Here is a 26389-nt window from a genome sequence, read left to right as displayed (position 1 = left end):
GCTGTATATGTAATCCCAAGAATTCTCCACAGAATTACTAACTACATTCTCATTTCAGTCTACATTGATTTATTCTTTCTTAAAAAAAAAAAGTTCCTAAAGGGCACTATTTATTTTTTGAAGTCCAAAAGCAGAGGTAAAAGCAACATAAATTCCTTTAGCAGATGCAAATTCAAGGAATGTTCTTCATGTTTGTATATAACATTAGAAATCAGAATCTGTAGTAGTACCAACTTCAAATTCAGGATCATTAGCATATTAAGATTTTGCTCAAATTTTTTAAATTCCATGAGGAGAAGCCTTAGATCCTCAAAGTTAATTGAACATTTAGGAACAAATAATTTCTTTATCTCTAACAAAATAGGAAGATTTTTCTCTGTTGCAAACGTTTCTTCCAACTAATTTGATGATGCCTGACTTTCATGTTTCATAGCATAGTCCCCTCTTAGGTGTCAAACTTTACCCTAGGAAACGAGTCCTACCTCTTTTTTGCCACTTTCTTTCCATCTTCCTTTTTTTTCTTAACTGCTAGTGTTCTGTTAAAAAAACAAATAATAAAGAAGGTATAAATTAGAAAACCACTGTTGAGATTCATTTAAAAAGTCATTAAAAATATAATTAAGAGAGACTTCTTTAACAAGTTCTCTTATTTTGGGGGTTTAAAGTATTTTTACAAAAAGTTGATCTGAAATCAAAATATGTGTATGGGATTAAGTTTGATATTTGATTGTTAAGCTGCCCCCTTGATTTAAAAGGTCATGTTTTTAAATTTGATTTAGTGAAAATATAAAATTACATAGATGTCCTCATTTGGGAGCTAAGTAAGCACAAGTACATTTTGGCATTTCAGTAAAATCATTTTACATTTTTAGAAACTGAAGGCTCTTTTGTGATATTTGATTATCACAAAATTGAAACAAGTAAGTCATTTTATCTAAAAAAGAAAATACATAAGTCAGTTTACATGAAAAATAAGTGTAGTCAAGAGCAGCTTTTCATTTTAAAGTCTAAATGCCAGATTTTAAGTAGCACATGTGAATTCATCAATTTCATGGAATGGAATTTTGATAGGTATGAAGTTAAACCTTTGAAATAATCTGATTACTTAACAGTATATACAACAAATATTCATGACATATTTTTAAACTTAAGATCATGATGTTAGTCCTTGTTTTAAAACTTTTAAGTCAAGGAACAAAGAGATCAAGGATCATGATGACAAATTTGCTAATGGAAGTGAGACTTAAACTGTTACCCCTGAAGATTTCCAATATGATTCATAACTTGTTGTTATTTTTCTAAATGTCACCTATATTTTAATATCCCATAAAATGTTACATATATCACTTCCTTTTCCTCTGTAATCCAAGCAAATTATTCACATCCAATGTGGATGTTTATAACATGGCATTAGAGTTTCCTAAGTATTCAATGAACAGTTATATGATAATTTGAGGAAATACTTTTGAAATAAATTTAGTTTTATATTGGTGTCTACCGGCATTATTGGCTAGTTAGTATCAGCAGTAGAGTTGAAATTATCTTTTGTTGCCTGCTGGAAAAAGCAATTAACATTTGTTTTCTTCCTTGAGTAACTTTGATTTTGTGTTTCTAGAGGTCATCATATTTGTGACTAGCATGATTAGACTAACATTGGATTGGTAGACTAATCCCATTCAAGTTAATGTTTCAAGATTAGGGCATCAATTAACTACATGTATTGCTTACTGTAGGGTCAAACCCCAGTTAGAAATTGTGACCTCTGACCTCTTGTGACATGTTTGGCATTGAAATTTCTGAGTTCTCCTGGAGTTCTTCCTGTCACTACAGACAGACATAAGCCCAAACTGTAAGTCTTCTTCGTGTGTAGGTTGCTTTTGAAGTTGCAACAAGGTACACTTCATTTATATTTATTATTTCAGTTTAATTCTGTGACACCACAGGAACTGTTTACTTAAGGATTTGCTTTGTCTGTGTCAATTTCTACTCTTTCATTAGATATAGTATAGAGGAGGAAAGGGGCCATTGCCTAAGTTACTTCTTCGGAAATAGGTTAGTTTAAAAAAATCTACCAGTTAATATTATGCTGTATATGTAATCCCAAGAATTCTCCACAGAATTACTAACTACATTCGCATTTCAGTCTACATTGATTTATTCTTTCTTACATATCTTCTAATGGTAGCAGATTGGCAGATGTACTTCATCAGTGTTGCTGTTATTATTTTATGTTACATCATAACAGCCTTATGGGAAAAGTAACTGATTCTGAATAACTGTGATCCACAGTATCCCAGCAAGTTTTTCCAGTATGCCAAATTTTTATGGCATTTATCTCAGTTTGGATTGTTGTTTAGTTATTCTTACACATTTGGTTTCTGTTTGGCAGTTCTGTGGGGGAAATATACAGACAAGGCACGTAGAAGTGTAAATAACCATTTGAGAGTAAAACATCAGTACAAATAATAGGAGAGAAATCATGGCCAGAACATAGCTCAACCCCATGTGAGTGAGATGTGAAAAGGGTCACTGAGGTAAGAGTCTGGATGGGCTCATGGAAGGTGCTGAAAGTCAGGTGGAGTTTGGTGGGGCAGAGGAGCTCACAGCAGGGGTTGTAGGTCTTTAAAGGAGAGGGGATGCAACGCAGAGGGGCTGGATGAGGGCCTTCACTGGCAGCATTGAGGTTTTTATCCTGCAGCTAGAGGAGAGTAGTGAATAGGTCTGGAATACACAAATTGTAAAAATACACTCATTTTCTTCCTCCCTGGGTAGATGGAATGCTCTTCTTCTTAAAGGTCTCTTGAACCCATCTGCTCTTTCCCATCAGAGTCTGGGCTTTAGCCCTTGTAGTTTCTTGCCTGTGCAGTGGTAGCCCCTTGTCTGCTTATTCTCTATGTCTTCCCATCACTGGTGTCAGAGATGTTTTTCCAAAACACTGTCTTGGAATCAATCAAATATTCCAGGATTGGAAGACTTTTTTATATTGTCCATGAAGTCCAAATGCCTGTATAAGGTATTACTACTTTGGCCTTCTCTTCCACGTTGTCTCCTGCTGCCCTCTCAGCATGGTCTCCAGACACACTGGATCTCAAATCCACGGTTCCCACAGTTTAACTGGGGCACCAGTCCTCCTGGACTTGTCTGCCAGGTACACTTCTCTTCCCAGTCACAGCCCCCTATTAAGTAAGCTGTTCCCGACACCTTTGAGTCTACATAAGACTCAAGTTTTATCAGTTGTTTCTCTAGATTTTGGGTCTGATTATGTTCTTTTGAGATCCTCTTTTGATTGCCCTGCTGTGCATGCAATGCACACACCAGATCAGGGCTTCCTTGCAGAGCCCTTCACATCTCTTCCTGCTCATGCCTCATCTTTCCCAACTCAGAGTTCCAACTGATGAGACTATTCTCAACTGCCTGAGCACTCTATTACTTTATTTTCTATTTTCCCTTCATTAATGGACAAAACATACCCTTTCTCTTAAGATCCATGCAAATACCATCTCCTTTGAGATATTTGTCCATTCCTCACTATAACTGACCCCATAACCCTTAGTCTTGGCTCACACAGTAATATGTATAAAATACAATTTTCTTATTTATTACAGCCTTTTATGATCTTTAAAAGACATTTCTAATTTCTTTGCTGATTATGAGCATGTTGAGGGTTGGGCATACATCTTTGCTCTCCTTGGATCATAGGGTGAAGCAGCATAGCTGGGACAAGGCACCAAGAAAAGGTTTCTTAATATATTCTCAGTTGCAGTAACTGAAGAAGTAGTTAGAAGAAAGATTATAATAATTGAGAACACTGAGTTGTTTTTTTGTGACAGGCACTTTGCTTTATATGATTTATCTCATTTAATTTTCATAACAAATCTGCCAGGTCTGTTATCGGTACCCACATTCTGCTGATGAGGATGATGAAGAATCAGCAGGTCGAATACATCATCTAATACACGAAGTTGTCAGTGGCAGATCTGAAATATAGATCTATCTGATGTCAAAGTCCAAGTGCTTAATTTAGTTAGACCTTTCAATGTTTCTTTTGATGTTTAATGAATTTATATTTGTGTCCTTGCAAACTTTGAACTCTTAAAGCACTTCCTTCTACCTGTGATTACGTATTGTATTAAAACAGCAACTGTCTGACATTCAATTTAGCCTTACTTTGTGGATGAAGAATATGAGGCTGCATGAGTAAATTGTCCCAGATTAAGTATGAGAATTAGGAAGAACCTAGTTCTTCAGAGTATATTCTAAATTTTAAAATAAATTCATTGATGAAAGATCCGTAAGGATGCTGTTTAGTTTTTAAAGTTCATTACTTTCTGTTCACAATTGAAAAATATTTGTGTTTACCCATCTATAAAGCACCTGGTGGCAGATCATGATTATTATTTATGATTTTTTTATTGTGGCAAAATACACATAACATAAAAAATTTACCATCCCAACCATTTTTAAGTGGGCAGTTCAGTGGTATTAAATACATTCATAGTGTTGTGTAGCCATCCATCTCCATCTCCATTACTACCGTTTATTTCCATAACTCAATTTTCATCTTATAAAACTGAAATTCATTGCCTATTAAGCAATAAGTCCCCATTCCCTCCTTCCAGTCCAGACAATCACTATTCTACTTTCTGTTTTTATGATTTTGACTGCTCTCAGTAACTCATATAAGTGGAATCATAGTCTTCTTGTGACTGTCCTCATTGTCCTTCTTGCATAATGTCCTCTAGGTTTATCCATGTTGTGGATAATTGCAGAATTTCCTTCCTTTTTAAGGCTGAATAATAATCCTTTGTATGCATAAATGACATTTTGCTTATCTATTCACCCTTCAACGTATACTTGGGTTCCTTCCATGGTTTAGTCATTGTGAATAATACTGCAGTGAACATGGGTGTACAGTATTTCTTTGAGACCTGTTTGGGTATATACCTAAAAGTGGAATTGCTGGATCATATGGTGATTATATTTTTTTATTTTTGCAGGCACCCCCATACTGTTTTCCACAGCAGCTGTGCCATTTTGCATTCCCATCAGCAGCGCGCAAGTGATGCAAATTCTCTGCATCCTTGCTGTTCTGTTATTTTGGTAGCCATCCTGATGGGTGTGAGGTGTACCCCATTGTAGTTTTGGTTTGCACCTCCCTGGTGATTAGTGATGACAAGTATCTTTTCTTATGATTATTGGCCACTCGCATATCTTCTCTAGAGAAATGTCTTTTCAAGTCCTTTGCCCATTTTTGAAATAGGTTTGTTTATTTGGTTTCAGGGGTTCTTTATATATTCTGGATATTAATCCCATATCAGATACATTATTTACAAATATTTTCTCCCATTCTGTGAGTTGCTTTTTTACTCTGTGAATAGTGTCTCTTAATGTACAGAATTTATAATTTGTCATGAAGTTCAGTTTGTCTGTTTCTCCTTTTGTTGACTGTCCCTTTGATGTCATATCCAGGAAATCATTGACAAATTCAGTGTTGCGAAGCTTTTGTTCTGTGTCATCTTCTGAGAGTTTTGTTGTTTTAGGTCTTTGATCCATTTTGAGTTAATTTTTGTATGTGGTATCAGGTAAGGGTCCAACTCTATTCCCTTGCATGTGGATCCCTTGCATCCAGGTTTCCCAGCACTGTTTGCTGAAAAAAATAGTCCTTTCTCCTTTGGGAGGTCTTAGCACCTGTGTAAAAAATCATTTGACCATTTATGTAAGAATTTGTTTCTGGGCTCTTTCTTCTGTTCCATTGGTCTGTATTTCTGTTTCTGTGCCAACACAACACTGTTTTGATGACTATAGCTTTATAGTAGGTTTTGAAATCAGGAAGTGTAAGTCCTCCAGTACTTTATTCTTCTTTTCAAGGTTGTGTTGGCTATTTGGGGTCCATTGCAGTTCTGTATGAATTTTAGAATGGGTTTTTCTCAATTTGAAAAAATTGTCATTGGGATTTTGATAGGGGTTGCATTAAATTTGTAGATTGCTTTGGATAATACTGACATTTTAATAATAAGTTTTACAGTATGTGAATGTGGGATGTGTTTCCATTTATTTTTTTCTTTACTTTCTTTCAGCAGTGTTTCAGTGTTTTCATTGTACCAGTCTTTCAACTCTTTGGTTTACTTAATATTTAATTTTATACTTTTTGATGCTATTATAAATGAAATTACTGTCATAATTTCCTTTTCAGATTGTTCATTGTATATAGAAATGCAGATGATTTTTGTATATTGCCTTTGTATCCTGCTACTTTGCTAAATTATTAGATCTAACAGGTTTTTTTTGGTGTGTGTGTGTGTATGGAGACTAGGATTTTCTACACGTAAGATCATCTCATCTGCAGACATCATTTCACATCTTCCCGGTTTTCATGGCTTTTATATCTTCTTTTTCTTACCTATTGCTCTGGCGAGGACGTCTTGTACTATGTTGAGTAGAAGTGGTGAAAGGAGGGTATCCTTGCCTTGTTTCTGATCTTGAAGAGAAAGCTTTCAGTCTTTCACCATTGAGAATGTTGTTTGTTGTGGGCTTTTCATATATGGCTTTTACTATGGTAAGGTAGTTTGCCTCTGTGCCCAATTTGTTGAGTTTTTATCATGAAAGGGTGTTAAATTTTGTCAGATGCTTTTTCCATATCTGTTGAGATATTCATATGATATTTATCTTTAATTCTGTTAATGTGGTGTATCACATTTATTGATTTGCAATGGGGAGCCATCATTGCATCTATAAAACAGCACCTAGTGACAGAGCATTATTGTTAAAAAATTATTTTTAATTCTTAAAAGTAACATTAACTATTTCAGGATACTCGGAAAATAGCAAAAATAACTATAATTTCTCTACCCAAATTCAAGAAAAGGACCCATTTTGATTAGTTTCTTGTTATTTTTCATAAGCTTGTTTTTTTCCTCAGCATTAGTTAGCCTTTTTTCCATGTTGCTGTTTGGTCATCATAAATTATTATTGTTGTTGGTTGGACAGTACTTCATTTGGTGAGACTTTTCTGTGGCTTACTTTAGGAGAGAGAAGGGATGACAAGCAAGATAAACATTTATTGTAAGGTCCATACTATATTATCTTTTTTGCCTTCAGAACAACCACATGGGATTGACACTATTAATTTTATTTTATAGAAGGCACATTTTATAGAAAGTGTGCAGAGGTTAAGTAATGTGTCCAAGGTCATGTAGCTAGTAGGTTGTAGAGCTTATGTTTGAACTGAGATCTGTGTGACTTTCACAGCTGTGCTTTTTCCACAGTGATGTCATATTACTTCCATGTGTCATCTATTGAATTCTTAGAACAACTCCAATTGTTCCTGTTATATATACAAATACCCAGTAATACAAGTAATGAAGTGAAAACTTAGATGGATAAACAAAAAATGGTTAGGAATCATTTATCTAGAGCATCTTAAGTGCTGGGCACTGAGCTGAGCATTTTGCGTTCTTTACCTCCTTTAGCTTTTATTACAATCCTGTAGGTGTGTATTTTATCACCACATTGGCATTGTTGTGTTCTTGGATAACTTGGGTGTTTGAAGTTTCTTCACTTTCGGATTTTCTACGCATAAGATCATCTTTGAATTACTTCTTTGTGGCAGACCCTCAGGTTGTCTCCACTTTCCCTCTCTACAGATAGCCGTGCATTGCTGCAGCTCTTCACTACCACAAATAATTGTGTTTCCATTTTGACCTATATGAGGAGTTTGTTGGTGTGTATATCTAGAAACAGAATGCCTCAGTTATAGGACGTGCATACTCTTGATTAGATTAAGCTCTCAAGAGGCTGCCTCACTATGTTGGTCATTGGCAGTACACAGGGTTAGGTTTCTCCACGTGTCTGCACATACTTGACGTTGTACAGTGTTGCACAGATGTCTTCACTGAGATAACTTGAATCAGCATTTCTATATTGGTAAGTTTAGGTGGCTCTTGGTGTTCTAACAAGGTCTTGGGCTTTCTTTTCTGTGGATGCCTGTTCTTACCCTTTGCTATTTCCCTTTGGAGTCATTTTCTTTTTCTTTTGATTTTCAGAAGCTCTTGTTTTTCTGGGCATTAATTCCCTTGTACACGTCATGCTTTATAAACATCTTTTCTTATTTTATCATCTATTAACTTCTCCTATAGTGCTCTTTGTTGATGAGAAATGTTTAACTTTGAAGTGGCCAAATTCAATTATTTTTGCTTATGTGTTGTGCTTTTTAAATTTTATTTAAGGAATCCTTAATTAGTCTGCAATGATGTTCTTCTGCATTTTCTTCTATTAATTTTATACTTGTACCTTTCACAGTTAGGTCTTTAATCCATCTATAGTTCTCTTTTTATGTGGTTGTAGAACAAGAGCCAGTTTTATTTTTATCTCCGAGTCTGCCTTCTTCTTTTGCATTTAAACTTCAGAGTCAAGAACTCTTGTGGGAAGTATTTTAGGGTCCCTTCTAGCATGCCATGTAGTTTCATTATGTACTAGTAGGACCATTCTTTATTTGTCCTCAGTCCCTGAAACCTCTTCCCACCACTCTGTAAACTTCATAGGTTACGATCTTTTTTTGTTCTGTGTATTGGTGTATACCAAGCACCAAAAAATAGTGACAGGCATATGACATTGACTCAACAGTCTTCAACAATATTTGTAAATGTGTGAATGTAGATTCTTTTCCTGCAGTGAGTCATCCTGTCAACAGAAAGTTTGACATCTTTAATAAAAGTTGCCTGGTTCTAATACCAGGTCCTTTGTTAACTGGCTGTTTTCTCCAAAAAGTCACTATCTTTCCCTCATACGCAGATTAAAGGCCCTGTGTAAACACCATCATAGTCAATCCACAGAAAGTTGTCTCCCTTGAAAGTTCCCTTGCACTCCCTTGTGGTCAGTCTGCCTGCTCCCCAGCGCTAGGCAATCACTGATTTGCTTTCTGTCATGGTGATTAGCTTTGCTTGTTCTAGAATTTTATATAAATGGAATCATACAGTATATTCTTTTTCATGGTTAACATTTCTTGATCAGCATTTTTTGAGATTTGTTTGCTTGAATGTATTGGTAACTCATTTCTTTTTGTTCCTAAGTAGTTTTTCATTACATGGCAATACCATAGTTTTCAAAATCCTTTCACCTGCCGAGGGACATTTGGGGTGTTTCCATTTTGGAGTTGTTATGATAAAAGCTACAATGTGCTCTCATGTACAGGTGTAGATGGTGTATATTTGGATAACTATCTAAGGATAGACTACCTGTGAGTAGTGGTTATACTGATACAACAGGTGAACCATACAATCCAGGAAAAGCAGAGAGAAGGTGGGTGGTTTTTAATTTGTATACATTTTATTCATATATGTGTATCAAACAAACATATGTAGTATCTTTTAGATTATTTCATTTGTTCTAAAAATACTTTGGGGACAATTAAAGATGTAAGTAGAGTAAATAGATTAAGGTAATATATACTAGAGGGAATGAGAAAGATGAGAGATAGGAAATGAAGTTTAGGACATAAAATGGTTCTAGGAGTAAAGCTATAGAAGGAAGTTTTCCATGAAGTGCCTCAACTGTTAAGGATGTGTTACAAATGTGGCTTTCAGCTTTCTAGTTGCTAATGCAAAGGGGGAGCCTTGGCATTTTAATAATGTTCATAAGGGACTTAGTTGCTGAAGTGAACGTAGCTCTTTCTAATAATACTGAAACCAGAAAGAAATTGTTTCCTAGGGTTTTCATTAAAGCTAAGCATTTTACATTTGTTACAAAGCTCATGTCAGATTGCAGAGTCTGTGTCTGAGCAGTTAGGCTGAGATCTCAGCAGTTTTAATTAAAATGTCATTATATATAAAAGAGATTGCCAGAATGGTCTCTGCCATTGCTTGTGCTCTTTTTTCCCAAGTACAAAGGAAACTGAAACATAGAAGCTTGCAACATATTTCAATTTCAGGTATGAAACAACTGTCATTCTCAAACCTATAGTGACTTTTGCATCATTACCCAGATAGGTATTTTCATCGGTTATATCACTGTTATAAATTGGTGAGTAATGTTTTTAAAAATTGGTAATATTTTGGGATAGGCCTGATTTAATTTAATGTAAAAAGAAAGATAAAGCTATAAAATGTGTAATTCATTATTGAAATAGATTTTTTTTTTAATTTAAAATATTTCCCTTTTTATTAAATGGACCAATATTAGTAGTAAAATAAGCATAAGTGTGTCATAGGAAAAATGTGTTTTCTCTCCAAAAAAGACTTTCTTTGCCTGTTACGGGAATAACTAAGTTTCTACCTTTCACATAACTAAGGGTTTTAATTTACCAACTTTAATTAAAATAAACTTTTTAAATAATAGAGGTCAAATGTAAGGTAATGCTTTATAGTATGCCATTGGGATATTCAAAATTGAGAAAGTTTTGAAAGAAAATATCTTTAATGACTTTGTAATTAATTAAAAAATAATGGAAAAGGTTTCTTCTGTTTTGTTTTTAATTAATCCCAAATCTTCAGAGTATACCTGTATTCAGTGAACACTATAAATTGTTTTTTAACTTGTTCAGAAATGAGGGGAACTGAGACTTAGCAGTTATGGTTAAACACAAATTATGAAAAAGGTATCTACAGAAAAACTACTAACAAACAAAACTTCAACCCTCTTTGTGGCGTTTTGCCTGGATAGTCACTTGGGAGGTCTGTGGTGAATAAATAGTTCTATGTCTAGCTAGTATTTAGTGAGGACAACTATGGGAGAAGGGTTATGATACTGTAGCCTAGAACCTGCCAAACATAGATTCTTACGTATCGCATGTTATTGCAATTCCTGGATGCCTGGTTTTATTGTTTGGTCTCATGTGAGATAGATAGAGGTAAAGGGGAGAAGTGGATATATAACTTACTTTATATCCAAAGTTTATTTTACTGTTATGGTCTTTTAGATCCTTTTTGTCCCTATACAATTTTATGACTTGAGGAACATTTTCTACATAAATCTTTGTGTCCTGTCTTAAGTTATTCCCCTGGAGGGAATGATGGTTTGGGACTTGGGAACCTTTGTGAGGTGTTAATGGAAGGAAGGGGCAGGAGTTACTAGGTAGCCCCTACTATCCCCTCAGTGAGGTGTTGCCCCTTCTCCCCAACTTTTCTTCACGTTTCTTAAAGGCATTTTGGTTTTTAAAAAAATCTGTACAGCAAGAGCAACTTTTTCTGTCAAATAAAAATGAGAAATGCAAAAAAAAAATTAGAAGTGGAATTACCGAGTCAGATGGTAGGACCATCTACAAGATGTCATAATAATGCAGAAGTGCTTTCCAAAAGGCCTTTTCAGCAACACTGTGTTGAGAGTGGTCGTCTTAATGCCACTTTACCAGCACTGAGAGTAGTTAATAATGTCTTGCTTCCTTGACAGTGAAACAGTTTTCTTACTGTTTAATTTTGCACTTTAAGGATATAAGTAAGCTCTTTGTCACATTTGTGATGACTGCTGTTCCATTTTATTGTTTGCTTTTGATTTGCAGAATGGAAGTTAGTGCCAATTACTCCAGAGGCTTAAAAAAAGTGGATTTGTGGTATGTCATGGAGAAATTCCACATTTCTTATCTAGTCATATATTTTGGGTTCTCTCCTCTGTTATTTATACAGCTTTTATACTCAGAATGTCCTTCAACATCAGAAGATTAGATCAATAGTTACTGAAATGTTTATCTCAAATTTTATTATTCTAAGGATTATAGTTGAGTCTTTTTTCAGCCCCCGAGCCAGTTTACTAGGGCATTTGGGAGCTGCTAGGTACTGAAACAACAGGGCTGTACTAACTTTATCTAGACCACCCAGAATATAATTAAAATAAATTGTCATATATTCCCATTGTCATATATTCCCATCAAAATGAAGGCCTCCACACTCTTGGTAGTGTGAAGCTGTTTGTAAGGGACTAGAGGAGAGTACATGTTTTTTTCTGCTTTTTAATTAAAGAAAAACATGTCCGCACGCTTTATGGTGGCTCCCCTTTCAGGGCATGGGCAGACTCACAGTGTGCCCATCTCCTACATATTCATTTGCCAATGACATGACACAAGTCTCTGAGATTGAATCATTAGTAAAAGGATTACAGATAACTAATTACTTTTAGGAAATTATCACTTGGGATTTCTTACTTTTGAAAAAATATGGTTAAATCAGCAGTGGCTGTTCACCATTAATTATATATATTTTGTCTTGGAACCTTCAAGATTATCTCAGGGGAGGTGAAACAACCTAGGGTTGCAGTCTGTCCCTTGGATACATGTCAGCGTTCAGCAACTGTTGGAAAATAGTGTCCTAGGAGAGACATTGGGAGGAAAATTACAGGAAAGGAAATGGTTAGGATGGCAGAAAATTTAAGTTATGACAAAAGTTCTGAGAAATTAAACATTATATTTAAATATTCAACATTGACATACTATTTCATGAGTTATGCTAAGTGAAACTAAAATAGGAGACTAGATGGCCATTGTAAATGCAACTCAAACTGAAACTGGCCTCTTTATTTGAAGATGGCAAGTCCCTGTGATGGATAAGCACACTGTAAGAGAATGGAGACCTAGAGTACCCTACCTGGAATTGTCAGTGTGTTTTCACGTGAATGAGGAATAATGGATTGTGACCCTTTGTTATATTTAAGGAATCATGTAAATCACTCATTTCTTCAGAATTTATTTATAAATAACTCAGGACAGTGTTATGTCTAATCAGATATGCATAACATAATGCCTGGTGAGAGGCACTGCGTCCATCTCTGTGACATCTGCACCACGCTCACTCTATTATTCTTCTACTCATGAAAAATAGGTGAGAATCAATATTTTTAAAGAGAAAAAAAGAAAAGAACTATAGGAAAAAAGTAAGGAGTTTTTCAAGTTTAGACATTACTTTATGAGCTTGTGTTTGTTGATACGTGACACTTTATCCATGATTTCTGTCACAATATGTATTAACCTGAATGTCTTAGAGAGCTCATGTAGGTGTTGGATTTATTGCATTGACTGCACACAGAGAAACCTCTAGCACAGCAGTTGTGTTGATAGGTACTTTTGTCATATCTGACATGTCTTTTTGCTAATTCATTGTTTCCTGTTTTAGTTTTGTTACTCTTAGACTTTGTAATCTTAATTTTATGTGCTTAAGTCTTTGTTTTCCTTTGTTTCTTCCATTGTTATAATTTATAATCGCTCCACCAAATAGCTGATACTTTGTTCTAATTTATTATTTTTAAATTATATTTAAATAGTTATGTCATTCAAAACTTAAATATGTAGGTTTAAATTATTTTTATCCAGATTTCCATTTAGTTATTTCACTGTCATTTGCTAATTATTATTAGATTTTCTCTTCTTTTGTAGTACTACCTTTCACATTTAGATTTTTGTGTATTGGGACTTATTTTTACGTATTCTGATCTTTTGTTAATTCTTTTGTTTGAATCTTTGTGTCATACTGTATCATTTTTAAATCATTGGTACTGTCAGCTATAATCAGATTTCATACCAACTTCATTATTTTGGCCACTCTGTTATGTTGGACAGTTGGCCACCTTCCAAATAGAATACTTCATGGTAAGTTCTGTTGGGCAGGGTTAGTCGTGACTCATTTTTTTCCTCACTATAACAATTTTTGTATCATCTGTTTAATTTTTGTATGTTTTTTAAACTCATAAAGTAATATATTGTGATACCCTGAAATGGTCCCTGGAGCAGAAAAACAATAGGAAAACTGGTAAAACCTGAATAGTCTTTAGTTTAAAGTATCAATGTGCTGCATTGCTCATGGTGATCATTTTGCAGTATATATGAATATCTAATGATAATGAGTATGTACTCCTGAAACTAATGTTATATAAATGAAAAAATAAGAGAAATATTGATAACCGTGGTATTTTATGTAATGTGTTAACATTAGGAAAAGCTTGGTAAAAGGTATGTGGAAACTCTATTATTTTTACAACTTTTCAAGACTCAAAAGATTTTAAGAGATAGCACTGAAATTCTCTGATATCATGTATAAAGTCTACAAGCATTGAGTACCAATTTTATAGGGAGGCAGTATCTGAAAATACTTGTCAACTGCTCCTGCTAGTGGCACCTAACCTCTTGGCTGCAGCTGCAGATAGGTCAGCCAATGGGTCCCTTGATTCTGAGGCCTTAAGGGGAAGTAAATGAAAAAAATTCAAATGCAAATATAAGTATATTTTAAATAATGAATACATGTTCTTAGTCTATACATGACACTTTTTAATGCATACTAGGTCACTTATTCTCTATTCTAATTTGCCTAAACCCAAACTTTTCATTCAGAAAACAAAAACCCACAACTCAGAGCTGTTACATTCCCAGGCTGTACCAGTACTAGGAGGAAGCACTATTTTGCATTGCTGTGGATATCATGTTCTAGTTAGAACCAGTCCTTCGCCCATGCACTCTGGTAGACCAATACCTATGAAAAGGGCTCCCTGTTTGTACCCTGAGTTCTTCTCTATGCACACCTCTTTAGTCCCTCAAGACCAAAGAACTGGGATCAAATGGCTTTGGCTTCAGTTATCTTTGAACTAAGGAAATTGAGCCCAACTTGCCATCACTAAAGAAAAGAAAATTCTTTGTCATGTCTTAATCCATGCTCTACAGCTGTTTGTATGCATAGTGGCTAAGAAGGCCCATGTGTGTAGTGAAATTCAGTGGATTAAAATATATCAAGGAATCATAAAATGTAATGCCCTTGTTGAAAACAAAACAGCAAACTAGAACTGGAAATGAATTTCCTTAATAAAAGGTAGCAGCCAATATACTGCATCAGTCATCATACTTGTCTTTTATTTATCAGTTTACATTGATGAAATATATCTACCAATAACCTTTAGCAAGTGTCATGTTTAATGGTGAACTATTACAAGAGTCCCTTGCAAAATCTGAAACAAAAATACCCATTATTATTATTTATGGTGTACTTGTACTAGTAGTCTTAATAAACACAATAAGAACAGACAAGTTCAGCAGACTTAAACAGTAGACTCAAAACAGTTCAGTAGCTTTAACTTAAAACTAATGCGAGTTTAGCAAAGTTTATAAAATATGCCAGCAACCACCAATAAAATACTATATAAAGAAACATCCCTTTTTCAGAAGAAAGAAAAACTATGCAATATCTAGGAAAACCCAAAAAGATATGCAATAATTTTATGAAGAAAAATTGTTTAACTTTACTAAGGACAGAAAAGAAGATATAAGTAAATAAACAGATGGATATGTACTGAATTCATCAGTGGAGAGACTTGTAATATTGTAATATTTGTTTTCCTCAAATTAACCACAATTTCAACAGTGTTTTTCATAGATCTTGGTAAAGTGATTTAAAAGTTGTTATGGATGAATAAAGGACCAAGAAGAGCCAAGATGTGTTTGAAAAGGAAAGAGGGGAGCTGCCCAAGATTGTGCATGAGGGAGGAACTTTCACACATTGCTGGAGGGATGGTAAATGATAGCTACTCTTTAAGAGTCTTTTGCTAATAGATGTGCAAACAAAACTCTTAAGAACACACTGAAAAATATCTTTGCCTACCCCTCTCTGTTGAGCACTCATTTCTCCTTGGATGTTTCCTGCTTTGACAATTCCTGGAATACAGAGCCAGAATGGTTATGTACGTACAGAGATATTTATGTGTGTCATGTTTTTGAGTAATGGTATTTTATTCCATGATTTTTTTGCACTGATTTTCTTTCTTATTTTTATTGAGGTATGATTAACATACAAATATAGTAGTTTCAGTCATACAACATAATGACTTGATATTTGTATATATTGTGAAAGATCACCACACTAAGCCTAGTTAATATCCATTACCACGCATAATTACAAAAAAAGTTTTTTTCTTATGGGGACTTCTAAGATCTCTCAGCAACTTTCAGAAAAGCAATACAGCATTACTAACTGTAGTCACCATGCTGTATATCATGTCCCCATGATGTATTTTATAACTGGAAGGTTGTACCTTCTGACCTCTTCATCCATTTCTCCAACCCTCTCTTCCTCACCCCTAATTCCCTGTCTCTGGCAACCATCAATTTGTGAGCTTGGTTTCTTTCCTTGTTTTTTTAAAAAAGATTCCTTGTATAAGTAAGATCATACAGTATTTGTCTTTTTCTGTGTGTCTTACTTACTTCACTTAGCATGGTGTCCTTGAGGTCCATCCATATTTTTTATGGTTGAATATTATTCCATCATATATATGCACCACATTTTTTATCCATTCATCCACCCATGGTCTTTTAAGTTGTTTCCATATCTTGGATATTGTAAATAATGCTGCAGTGAATACGAGGTGCAGGTATCTTTCCAAATCAGTGTTTTCATTTTCTTCAGATAAATGCCCAGAAGTGGAATTGCTGAAACATATGGTACTTCTGTGTTTAGTTTTTGAGGAACCTCCATACTGTTCTCCAGAGTGGCTGCACCAGTCTACATTCCCATCAACAGTGTAGAAGGATTCCATTTTCTCCACATCCTCGCCAGTCCTGTTATTTCTTGTCGTGTTGATATCAGTCACTCTGATGGGTGTGAGGTGTTATCTCATTGTGGTTTTGAGTTACATTTCCTTGATGATTAGTGATGTTGAGTACCTGTTGGACATCTGATTGTCTTCTTTGGAAAAATATCTATTCAGATCTTCTGCCCATTTAATCAGATTGTTTGTTTTTCCTATTGAGTGTTGAGTTTTTATATACATTTTGGATATGAACCCCAATGCTATGATTATTTAAAACATCTTAGAATTTCTTATCTTAACATTGTAACACTGCCTCATTTCTTTTAATGTTTACATAATAATCCTTGGTATGGTTATATTATGAATTAACCAGTCTCCAAAGGTGTGTGTTCAGATTATTTCTAATAATCTGTCAGTAATGCTGAAATGAATTTCCTTCCTTGTATATATATTATTTCACACATGTCTAACCATATCTGTAGGATAAATATTTAGGAGTGGAATTCCTGGCTCAAAGGGTGTGTACATTTCGACTTTTGATGGCTATAGCCACATTTGCTTCCACAGGATTGCTACTAACTTAACATCTCACCAGTGACATACCCCTTGTTGAGGCCATTCCACCAGTACAGTGTGTCAGACTGTCCTTATGAGAAATACAAAATGTTATTCTTATTAATTACTAGCATCTGTCTCTATGTATGTGTGTGTGTTAGAAATATATTTCTCAGGTTATCATTTGTGTTTTAACTTGGCTTATGTTTTTTGGCTGTGTAGAAATTGCCAATTTTGTGTAAATTTTTCAGTGTTTTCTTATGTCACTCTGGCTTTTGTTTCATAATTAGAAAGGCTTTTCTCACAGTATGATTACTCTCCCACTATCATCTTTATAATTTGTGGTTTTGTCCCATGGTCCCATGGTCCCATGGTCCCAGAATTTATTTGTGGGTGCAGACTAAGGTAGGGCTCCATCTTTTTTTTTCCAAATTAGATAGTCCATTGTCCCAGTGCTTTGCGTTGATTAATCTTTCTGCCACTAATCTGAAGTGCCATCTTTATTATTATCAAAATATGTTTTGGGGTCTCTTTCAGACATTGTTGCGTTTGCTCTTTATGTACTGGTTCCACAGTATTTTAGTTTACTTTGACGATGTAATGTTTTAGTTTCTGATAACTACTACTAAGAATTTTCCTGGGACGTTCTTACTTCTAGTGACTAGCAAATGTCTGTATCACTTTTTAGATTCTATTAAGGTCATTTTTATGGTTCATTTTATGCTCAACATTAATGAATGTTTCTTGGACCCAGTGAAGGTATTTTTTGGATCTACTGAAGGTATTTTTTTGTTTGTTTCAGAATAAATTAAACTAGATCTGTGTTGTAAGTTAGGTCTTCTGTATATACAGTTGAGTCCACGAGATGTTTTTATGGTCTGAGGAACGTTAATTAAAGTCTCACAACTCTGCATTCCTGCCAGTGTTTCCTTGGTTTCTTATAGTTTTTGCCTTGTAACTAACTGTGCCCTGTTTGTCTTTTTTTAAAAATAAGTTTTTCTCTGGATTCCAAATCCTACCCATCGAGGTGTTGGTCCCTGCTTTACTTGGATGTATTTTGCAATATGCCTTTGCCCATTCTTTTCAATCTTTTTAAGTCATTTTAAGAATGTCTCCAGTAGAAGCAAGTTTTTTTGTGTTGTGATTCAGTGTCTTTTCTTATAATTATTGAGTTTAGCCAGTTTGAATTTATTAAAAAGATAAACTTGTTTGGTTTGGTTGTCTGATCATATTTTATATGCTTTCTGTTTTTACTGTTTCTTTTGTTTTTATGTTTCACTACATAATTACTTTTAATGAGTTTCTTGAGGTCATTTAGAAGGATTATATTTTTGTTCTAAGGGTTACCTTTATAAATGTAAATGGTATAAGTAATCCTGCGGAGGATTTCTGTCAGCTCCTACTGTGAATAGTGAGGGTTCCTCACTTGTCACTTTGCTCTTCTCCCTTCCCCATATTCCAGCCTCAATTGATTATTTTTGTTAGCCCTGACCTTTCATGATTTATCACCTTTGACCATGAGTGAAGGTGACAAATTCAGCACACCTTTGTTCTCTCCTGCCCCTTCGTTATTCTGACACGTCCGCTGTGTCAGGGCCAGTGTTGTGTTGACCAGCTTAGCCCTTCAATTACTGCATTGAGAAACAAAGCAGGCACTTTTCAAAATTTATTTATTCTATAAGCAAAAAACTATCATATTCCACAAACTGTAAACACAGAATGCTCACCATCAGTACTTTTGGTGGGCTTTACTACTTTTTGTTGAAATTCATCCTCTGAGTTTAAAAAGGTTTTCAGTGATGAGTTCTTACATTTTCAAAATGGTTTGATACTTAAATGACAGATTAATTAGATATAAGATTGAGTACTGCTTAATTTCTTCAAATTGTGTTGGGCATTGCTCCCCTATAGTCCAGCCTGGAGTGTTTATCTGGAGTATCTGAGGCTGGCCTGATTTGTCTCATTTATGTGTGTCTGGATATCCCTGAGGACTCTTTGATGTCCAGTAGTTCATGGTAGAAGGTGTTGGGTTTGATTGGAGGGGAATGGAGAATGGCACAAGTTCAAACTGTATCTATAATTTTTAAGGAAATAAAAAAAAGATATGAAGCAAATAGGCCAAAATGTTAACGTGAATTCAGTATAATTGGTGAATGCAAAGGCATTTGCAGTTCTATTCTCTGTGGTCTAGGGTATATTTGAATTATGACATTTAAAAATACTAATTGTGAAATAGGGAGTGCTTGTATGCTTTAGTGACCCAGGTCAAAGTGTATTTCATTGAAAATCACATTTTTGCCTTATTGAGCACAACATGCATTCTTGTTTTCTTCATATATTGATAGCCACTCATGTAATTCCTTAATTCTCTTTGATGTCATTTCCTAAGGTTTGAGTAAAAGTATATTCTAAAATCCTATGGCTGGAGATTATAAAATTCTAAATTTAGGATCTACAGAGTAGAAGTTAATGGTAATTGCTCCAGAGACTAGAACTAAATGGGATGTATGAGTAAAATCTGTTAAGTGATTTATATTTGCTGGTTTGGGACTGTTTTGAACAAATATCCCTCTAAATATACAAAATAGGATTAAGGTTTAAAACACCATGATAATAATTCATTGTTACATAGTCAAGACCCCTTCCTCTCTCTTTTCTTTATTTTCTTTCTTCAGAGCTCTCATAAATACAAGTCATAATAAAAGATAAATCACCTCTATTTTCTTATTTTTGCTCTATTTTTTAGTGCTGAGGAATTTTAAACTTTGTTTTTCCTCTATATTTAGGTATATGTCTCGAGTCCACGGTATGCACCCCAAAGAGACCACCCGTCAGCTGAGCTTAGCTGTGAAAGACGGTCTTATTGTCGAAACTCTAACAGTGGGCTGCAAAGGTTCAAAAGCTGGTATTGAACAAGAAGGATATTGGTTGCCAGGAGATGAGATTGTAAGTAAATTTTATTGGATAAATTTGGAGATGCTGACTTCTAGTTTTGAACATTACTTAAATACAACCTATAGAAAATGGTTTTCAGAGGCTAGCATTTTTTAACATTAAGGAACCTACATTGGTAAGATGGGTACTTTCCTCCCTGATTCTTTAGAGAAAACTCACTATTACAAAGAGCCTGCTTTACCTGTCAAGGTTACCTTGAATAATGGTGGTCCTAGTGTTTCCTTTAGTAAATACCAGTAAGAAAGTGTCAGTACAGGATAATGTTGCTGTCCAGACAGATTAGAGCCATGAGTTGTCTCCTCAGGGAGACCCGTCACTACAAACTGGATGGCATCAGCTTCCAGAGCCTCAGTCCAGTAGGGGCGCTGTTTCAGTGACTAGTGATGATAGCTAGTTTGTGGCACTCAAACAGAAATGATAGGAAAGACAGAAAGGTAATTTAATTTATATTTTCAGCTACTTTGACTTCTTTTAAATTACAATATTTTAATCTTCTATTTCCTTTTAGTATATACATTTATATTCAGGGGCACTTGTAGAAGTACATTTTTTTTCTTAAGTAAAGATTGGTGTAATATTTTATCATGTGTAATAATATATTACATGTGTAATATTTTTATCTACCTACCTTATTTGCTTTTGATATTTCTAATAATGTAATTAGAAAGGTCTTAATTTTTGCAAAGAAATGTCATTTCTGATGATAGGTTTCGAGCGTAGTAGGCATTAGTTATTTAGTTTCTGAAAGGCATGGATTTAGTAATTAGCTATTTTGAGAGTGTTTAATTATAAAATCCAAAATCTTAAAATTGGTTCTTTGTGGAAACATTTCCCAAACACTTTGAATTGTGTTTCCCTTTCTGGTTGTACAGCAGATGAGCCGGCAAACACACATTCATCTGTCAGTTCTGAGAGCAGCAGTGCACTGGTAACTTGTCTACTGTGGGGAGCTGGCCTACAGAGGCAGCTATGATGAGGATTAAACTCAGAGCACTTGTTCATTCAGTTTTAATGCTGTTTTGTGAGTTTCATCTGTGCCTTCAACATTTCGGGAAAGAAAATTCCGATTTTCCATAAACAAAAAAATGGATGAAAAATGGTTAATTTCACTGGTGTCATTTGATTTGTGCACTAGAAGTGCTCTTGAAAATTGAAGTGAAAATGTTTATGTCACAATAATTTTTCTGTTAATTCCCTTACAGAGAAGTAAAGCTTTGTTGCCAATAGAGAACTTTGGTTGTGAAGCCGTAATAGTGATAATGTCAAGGGAGGTAAATCTGCATCAGACATTTAAAGGAGGGCCATTTGGTAATTGATAGATATACTTAAACCAGGTAATATAAAATTTTAAATATCAGAAAACTTGGAAATTTACAGATTTAGTATGTAGGGCCTGAAATTTTTATAGTAATTAACCAATAGTAAGTGCAACTAAATCCACAGGGTTTTGGTTTTTGGATTGTGTACATTATCTATGAAAGTGACTTGTTTTCTCCTTACCTGTGAGATGTGTGCTTTTTCATAAGCTCTCCTCCTCTAGGTGGTTTCTTTGTTCAGTTTAATTCAACAAGCAGTTAATGAGGTATATGTTCACCACTACATTAGGTCTATGTTCTTTTTATTTTTGTATGTTCTTACTGGCTGTATTTATAGCATCATCCTTTTCCTTTTCTTAAAATGAAATCATATATGTAAATCAAACAGCTAGTGCACAGATTTCATTAATTCTGATTGTTTCTTGTTCATAAACATTTTTATACCAAGTTATAAAGCATGCCTAGCTTATAAAATCTGCAAATATTAAAAATTCAGAGACAATGTAGTAGAAAGAGTAAAGTCTAATATGTTACAGGCAGCAGGGTTTTGGTCCCATCCCAAGCGTTTACTGAATTATGTGACCTTAAAGAAATTTCATAACCTCTGATCCTCATTCCTCAGCTGTAAATATGGGTATATTAATATCTCTTTCATTTGATTGTTTTAAGGATTAAGTGAGATCATATAAAGCATATAACTGTGTACTCAAAGCAAGTTTTTGACCAGTGAATAAATAAGCTTGAAACAAAAAGAGCCTACATATAGTGTAGCCAAAGCACACACATTTTTTACCAACCACACACAAAAAAATCTCATCCTTTTACTTTCATCTTGTGTCCTCACACACAAGGAGATTTGTAAAGAGGTTTTCTATTAAGATGCTGGATCTATATTTAAGGTGTAAACTATAAAATGATGAGACTAATTGTATGTGTATCTCATAAACATGGCTGGTGTACCACCTGGCTACCCTGGGGCTGTCATGTGCTACAATTTTCATGCCCTAAAAATACTCTGGAAGAACACATAACTGAAAATGAGGGTCATGCTTGGCAAAGCATGAGCATGTCACACTGGCCAGCCCTGTGTGTTTGTAGGGACTATGTGGCCTGTGTACATGGGCCACTGTGAACTGCACAGCTCAGTGGGTCCCAGGCAGTTCTCAGATATCATGTTCTTGCATGTTTATTCAGCAGTGTTCTGGCACAGACACCACATGTCTTGGTCTAACCAAATCAGTCATAGGGAAGGGTCACCTTTCTAATTTGCACAAAGGTACTGTATGGGCTAGTGACAGCACTTCATGTTGGCATCTGAGTCTGGAACCCTCCTTTATGGCTTATCCACCTCATATGTGATATGATGCCTCTAAAAACTTGAGTTTTTAAATTGAAAGATGAATATTATTATTCATCTTGTTGACTTTCTCAGTATCAATAGAAGAAAAAGTCAAGTAGGTACATATGGCCTTGGGAAGGAAAGTTATAGGATTTTTTGGTTATTCATTTTTAAACCTTTAATTCAAAGTCACAAATATTCTTTACTCAGGAAGTTCTGTCATTTGAAAAATGGGTAATAAAGCTCTTCTTTTGTTTCTATAGCCTCTAAAAATAGTAGCTATAGCTCAGAGGTGAGGAAAAAGTTGATTTCTCTTGATAAGTCCCACACATATATCCCGAGATACTTTGTATTAGCAGAGTCTGACCTGTCCTGTCTTTGCTTTCACGATTATGGTGAGAAAGACAAGGTAGGCAAGCATGTTTCTCAGGAAATACACTAGAGTTAAGCAGTTTGTTGGTGTGATCTTTTTATTCCACCTCTGCCACCTTATTCCAATCCTTATTTTTAAAACTTGATGCAGTTAGGAAGTAGGCATGTCTTGAACATTATTTTTATTAAGTCCAACAATCATGTAATAAAAGTCTAACCAATATATCTAAATAACTACATGTAATTTGTTTAAGAAGTCTATACATGTCAAAGACTGTGGCCTCCATTCTGAGGCTCCTTCTACTAGACTGGAATGGTTTTAGACATTTAGAGATGCTGATCTTTACCACTAGTAGTAGCCCTATTGAAGTGATAATCACTAAAGAAACTATGATAAAATTAGGAAATTGATAAGCATATTTATGGTGGAATTTTAAATATGTCCACTGGAGATAATAAAATGAAAAATGAGCACCTCTCAATTTTAAAGGGTGTGCTTACATATTTGTCAGTAAACAGGCAAAATACATGTACCAACCAGTTGTCATAATGACAGCCTTGTTCAACCTGGAAAGATCCTTGTAGATGTCCTGTGGCCATCTTAAATTTTCAGGTTTCCATGCCATTAGTATTCATTCACAGGAGCCAAATAATTATTTTAGAGATGGTGTTCATAGCTTTCAAAATCAATGGCTAAAAGGCCAATAGACCAGGGCACAGAGTGAAACTTTGTGATGCCTGACCATTCAGTGTTTTGTTGTATCAAAGCATTTTTGTGGTGTTTTTTAAAAAAAGAAATACTACTTGTTCTCATAGTTTGCTTCATCATCTACTTCCATTAAGGAAGTAAGCATGAATGGCTACATTCAGTCCATATTTGATCACAATATTTAATGTCCTTTATTCTAACAACTTGAGAAATATATTTCCTGGGTGGAATTTTATTATTTACTAGGCTGAGTTAAGATTGGTATTTGGTAGCTCTCTTTGTAATAAATACAGATTTATTTCTTATGAGTAAACTCATCAGGTGCCCACTAAAGATAGGAAAGTCTTATAAAAGTATTTAATGTACTATAGAGGAGCAGGTAATCTTGAGTTATGGATCATTTGCAGATAAAATATAACAAATATGTGTCTTGATAGTGAGGCAGTTAATATGTATTTGGTGACTTCCACCTTAATTCACAACCTTGGAACAAAGCTGTGACTGCCCCGTTATTTGGCAGGTACATTTGATCTGACATGACACTTTGGTCACCAGCGTAGAGGGTGACTGAAAGTGTAAAACCATGTTTGCTGTGAAACTACTTCTCTCTTTACTTACTTGCCAAACTGGACTCAGGTCTCATTTCTTCTTTAGTAGTTCATGCCAGTTAAAGAGTAATGTATCAGTCAGTGCAGGGCATTTGTGTTTTCATCAAGAGTCCTTTACCAGTTCTGCTGCTTATGATTTCAAACAAGCTCACGTCTGGCTCTTGTGCTCTGCCTCAGTCTGAGCACTTTGCAAAATATAGTTCTCCTGCCCGTAAGCAGGAGGAACTCACACTGCTTTTAAAGTAGGCCTAAGTGGAAAGGTAGAATAAAGTTTTTTGTTTTTTCACATTTGATTAAAAGTTTGACATCTTTTAAAAAGTATAATTAATGAAAACATGCGTTTTGTAGTTTTGGGAGAGATGAATGTATTGTGTGGGGACACACACACTTGGCCTTAGTTTATGGGGCTGCTTTCATCCTCTGCTGCTGCTCCCAATTCAAATAGCTAGTCTAAAAGAAGTTGTATTTTATACGCCTCTTGAAGCATAGCTCACATCTTCTAGATGAGGGGAAGGATTGGATTTTAATCCTTCAGAAATCACACTACTGAACCAGCCATAGGTTTGCTTTGTTCTTGAAAAAATATTAAGAGACCTGAGTTCCAATAGTTTGCCACTCCCAGTCTACCTCATGAATATAGCAGAATGAAGTAGGAGTTTTTTTTGAAGTTTAGATCTTTGGATATTTATTGTTATAACTATAGCTGTCATAAATTAATCAGTAATGTTTTAAATACTCTAAGTGCAAAAGTTTATGCCCCTTGGATAGTCTTTAAGTGAAATATATTTTATTATATATTTATGTTAGTTACATCTCTTCCAAAGGTCAATGACTGTGTCAGATACAAAAATATAATTGTATATTTGCTAAATAAAGTATTAAGTATTGGTAACTATTAAGTAATTAGAAGCCAGTTATATTATTGGTCTCTGTGTATTAAATCTATAGTGTACTTAGAAATTATTCTTGCTTTGGTAGAGAAATTCCATTTTATTCATTAGGCTATTTTAGGTCATGCTATCTTACTACACTCTTTTCAGCTTATTTTGATTGTGTGTGTATGTGTGTGGGTGTGGGTGTGAGAGAGAGTTCATTTTTTTGTTTCCTTTTGTCTAAATTCTGTTTCACTAACCAATGTTGTAATGTTTTTATTTTTAAAAAATAATATTTAAAATTACTGGAAATATTTAATCATCAAATTACTACCTCTCAGTTACTAACTGAATTTATTAATAGACTAAACTAAATCTAGAATTGTAGAGAATTAATCTTACATTGAATCTGTTAAAATACCAAAATAAACCAAATATCAAACACATATTTGATAACATAAGACTTATCTGCTCATTACATATAAATAAAGACTGACTTTAATAATTAGATCTCTGAATATGTTGGGGATGAGATATTTTAGGAGGCCAGAGTTCCCTACACAGCCACCCCACTGAGCCTCTTGCTTCAGTGTGATCTCTAAATCAAGCTAACAATATGTCTTGCGCTGTCTAGCTTACAGAAATGTTGTGAGAGTCAGCTGTCATAATGAACTTCAAGTCCTGAAAAAGAAATTCATTCACATATAATTACAAGTGTCACATCATTTTGTGACATGTTAATTCCTCTTTTGTGCACTGCAGCAAACAGATCATATTAATAGCACCAGCTAACACTGAGCATAGTAACTCATTTGATCCTTAGAAACCTTTATAAAGTAGGCACTATTATTTTGTTCATTTTGCAGATAGGAGATGATACACAGAGGAGCTTAGTATTCTGCCCCAGGTCACACAGCCCATGAGAACCACAGCCAGGATTTGAGCCATTATGGCTCCAGAGTTTTAACCAATGGTGACAGGGATGTAGCTCAGCAGGTTGCTTCTAGATGGGGAAATGTTTTCTGCTAGGTCCTGAATACAGCCTGTATAAATTATAAATTTCACACTATGGTGTAGAGCATTGAGTTCACCATGTTTACATTCGTCACTCCCTATTTTTTAAATAAATACAGTTTAAACCTGTTTCAGATCAAGAAGACATACATTCATGGTCT

At 34.7% G+C, this 26389-nt stretch overlaps 1 protein-coding gene across 11 annotated transcripts in view; it reads left to right on the top strand.

The window, feature by feature from the left end:
- Positions 1–26389, top strand: part of ZMYND11 (zinc finger MYND-type containing 11) — a 95420-nt gene that overhangs the window by 13913 nt on the left and 55118 nt on the right. For 9 of the 11 annotated variants that reach the window (XM_036993705.2, XM_036993713.2, XM_036993712.2 and 6 more), the window contains exon 3: positions 19830–19989. In XM_036993705.2, the coding sequence (XP_036849600.1) occupies positions 19830–19989 (160 nt within the window). Of the gene's footprint in view, positions 1–15326; positions 15476–19829; positions 19990–26389 lie in introns of all 11 variants that reach the window. The other 2 variants (XM_036993711.2, XM_073229485.1) reach the window with 1 other exon arrangement.

Source organism: Manis javanica, chromosome 2 (assembly GCF_040802235.1).
Source record: "Manis javanica isolate MJ-LG chromosome 2, MJ_LKY, whole genome shotgun sequence".
In the NCBI taxonomy this organism is placed as follows: domain Eukaryota; kingdom Metazoa; phylum Chordata; class Mammalia; order Pholidota; family Manidae; genus Manis; species Manis javanica.
This window is presented reverse-complemented; position numbering and strand designations above follow the sequence as displayed.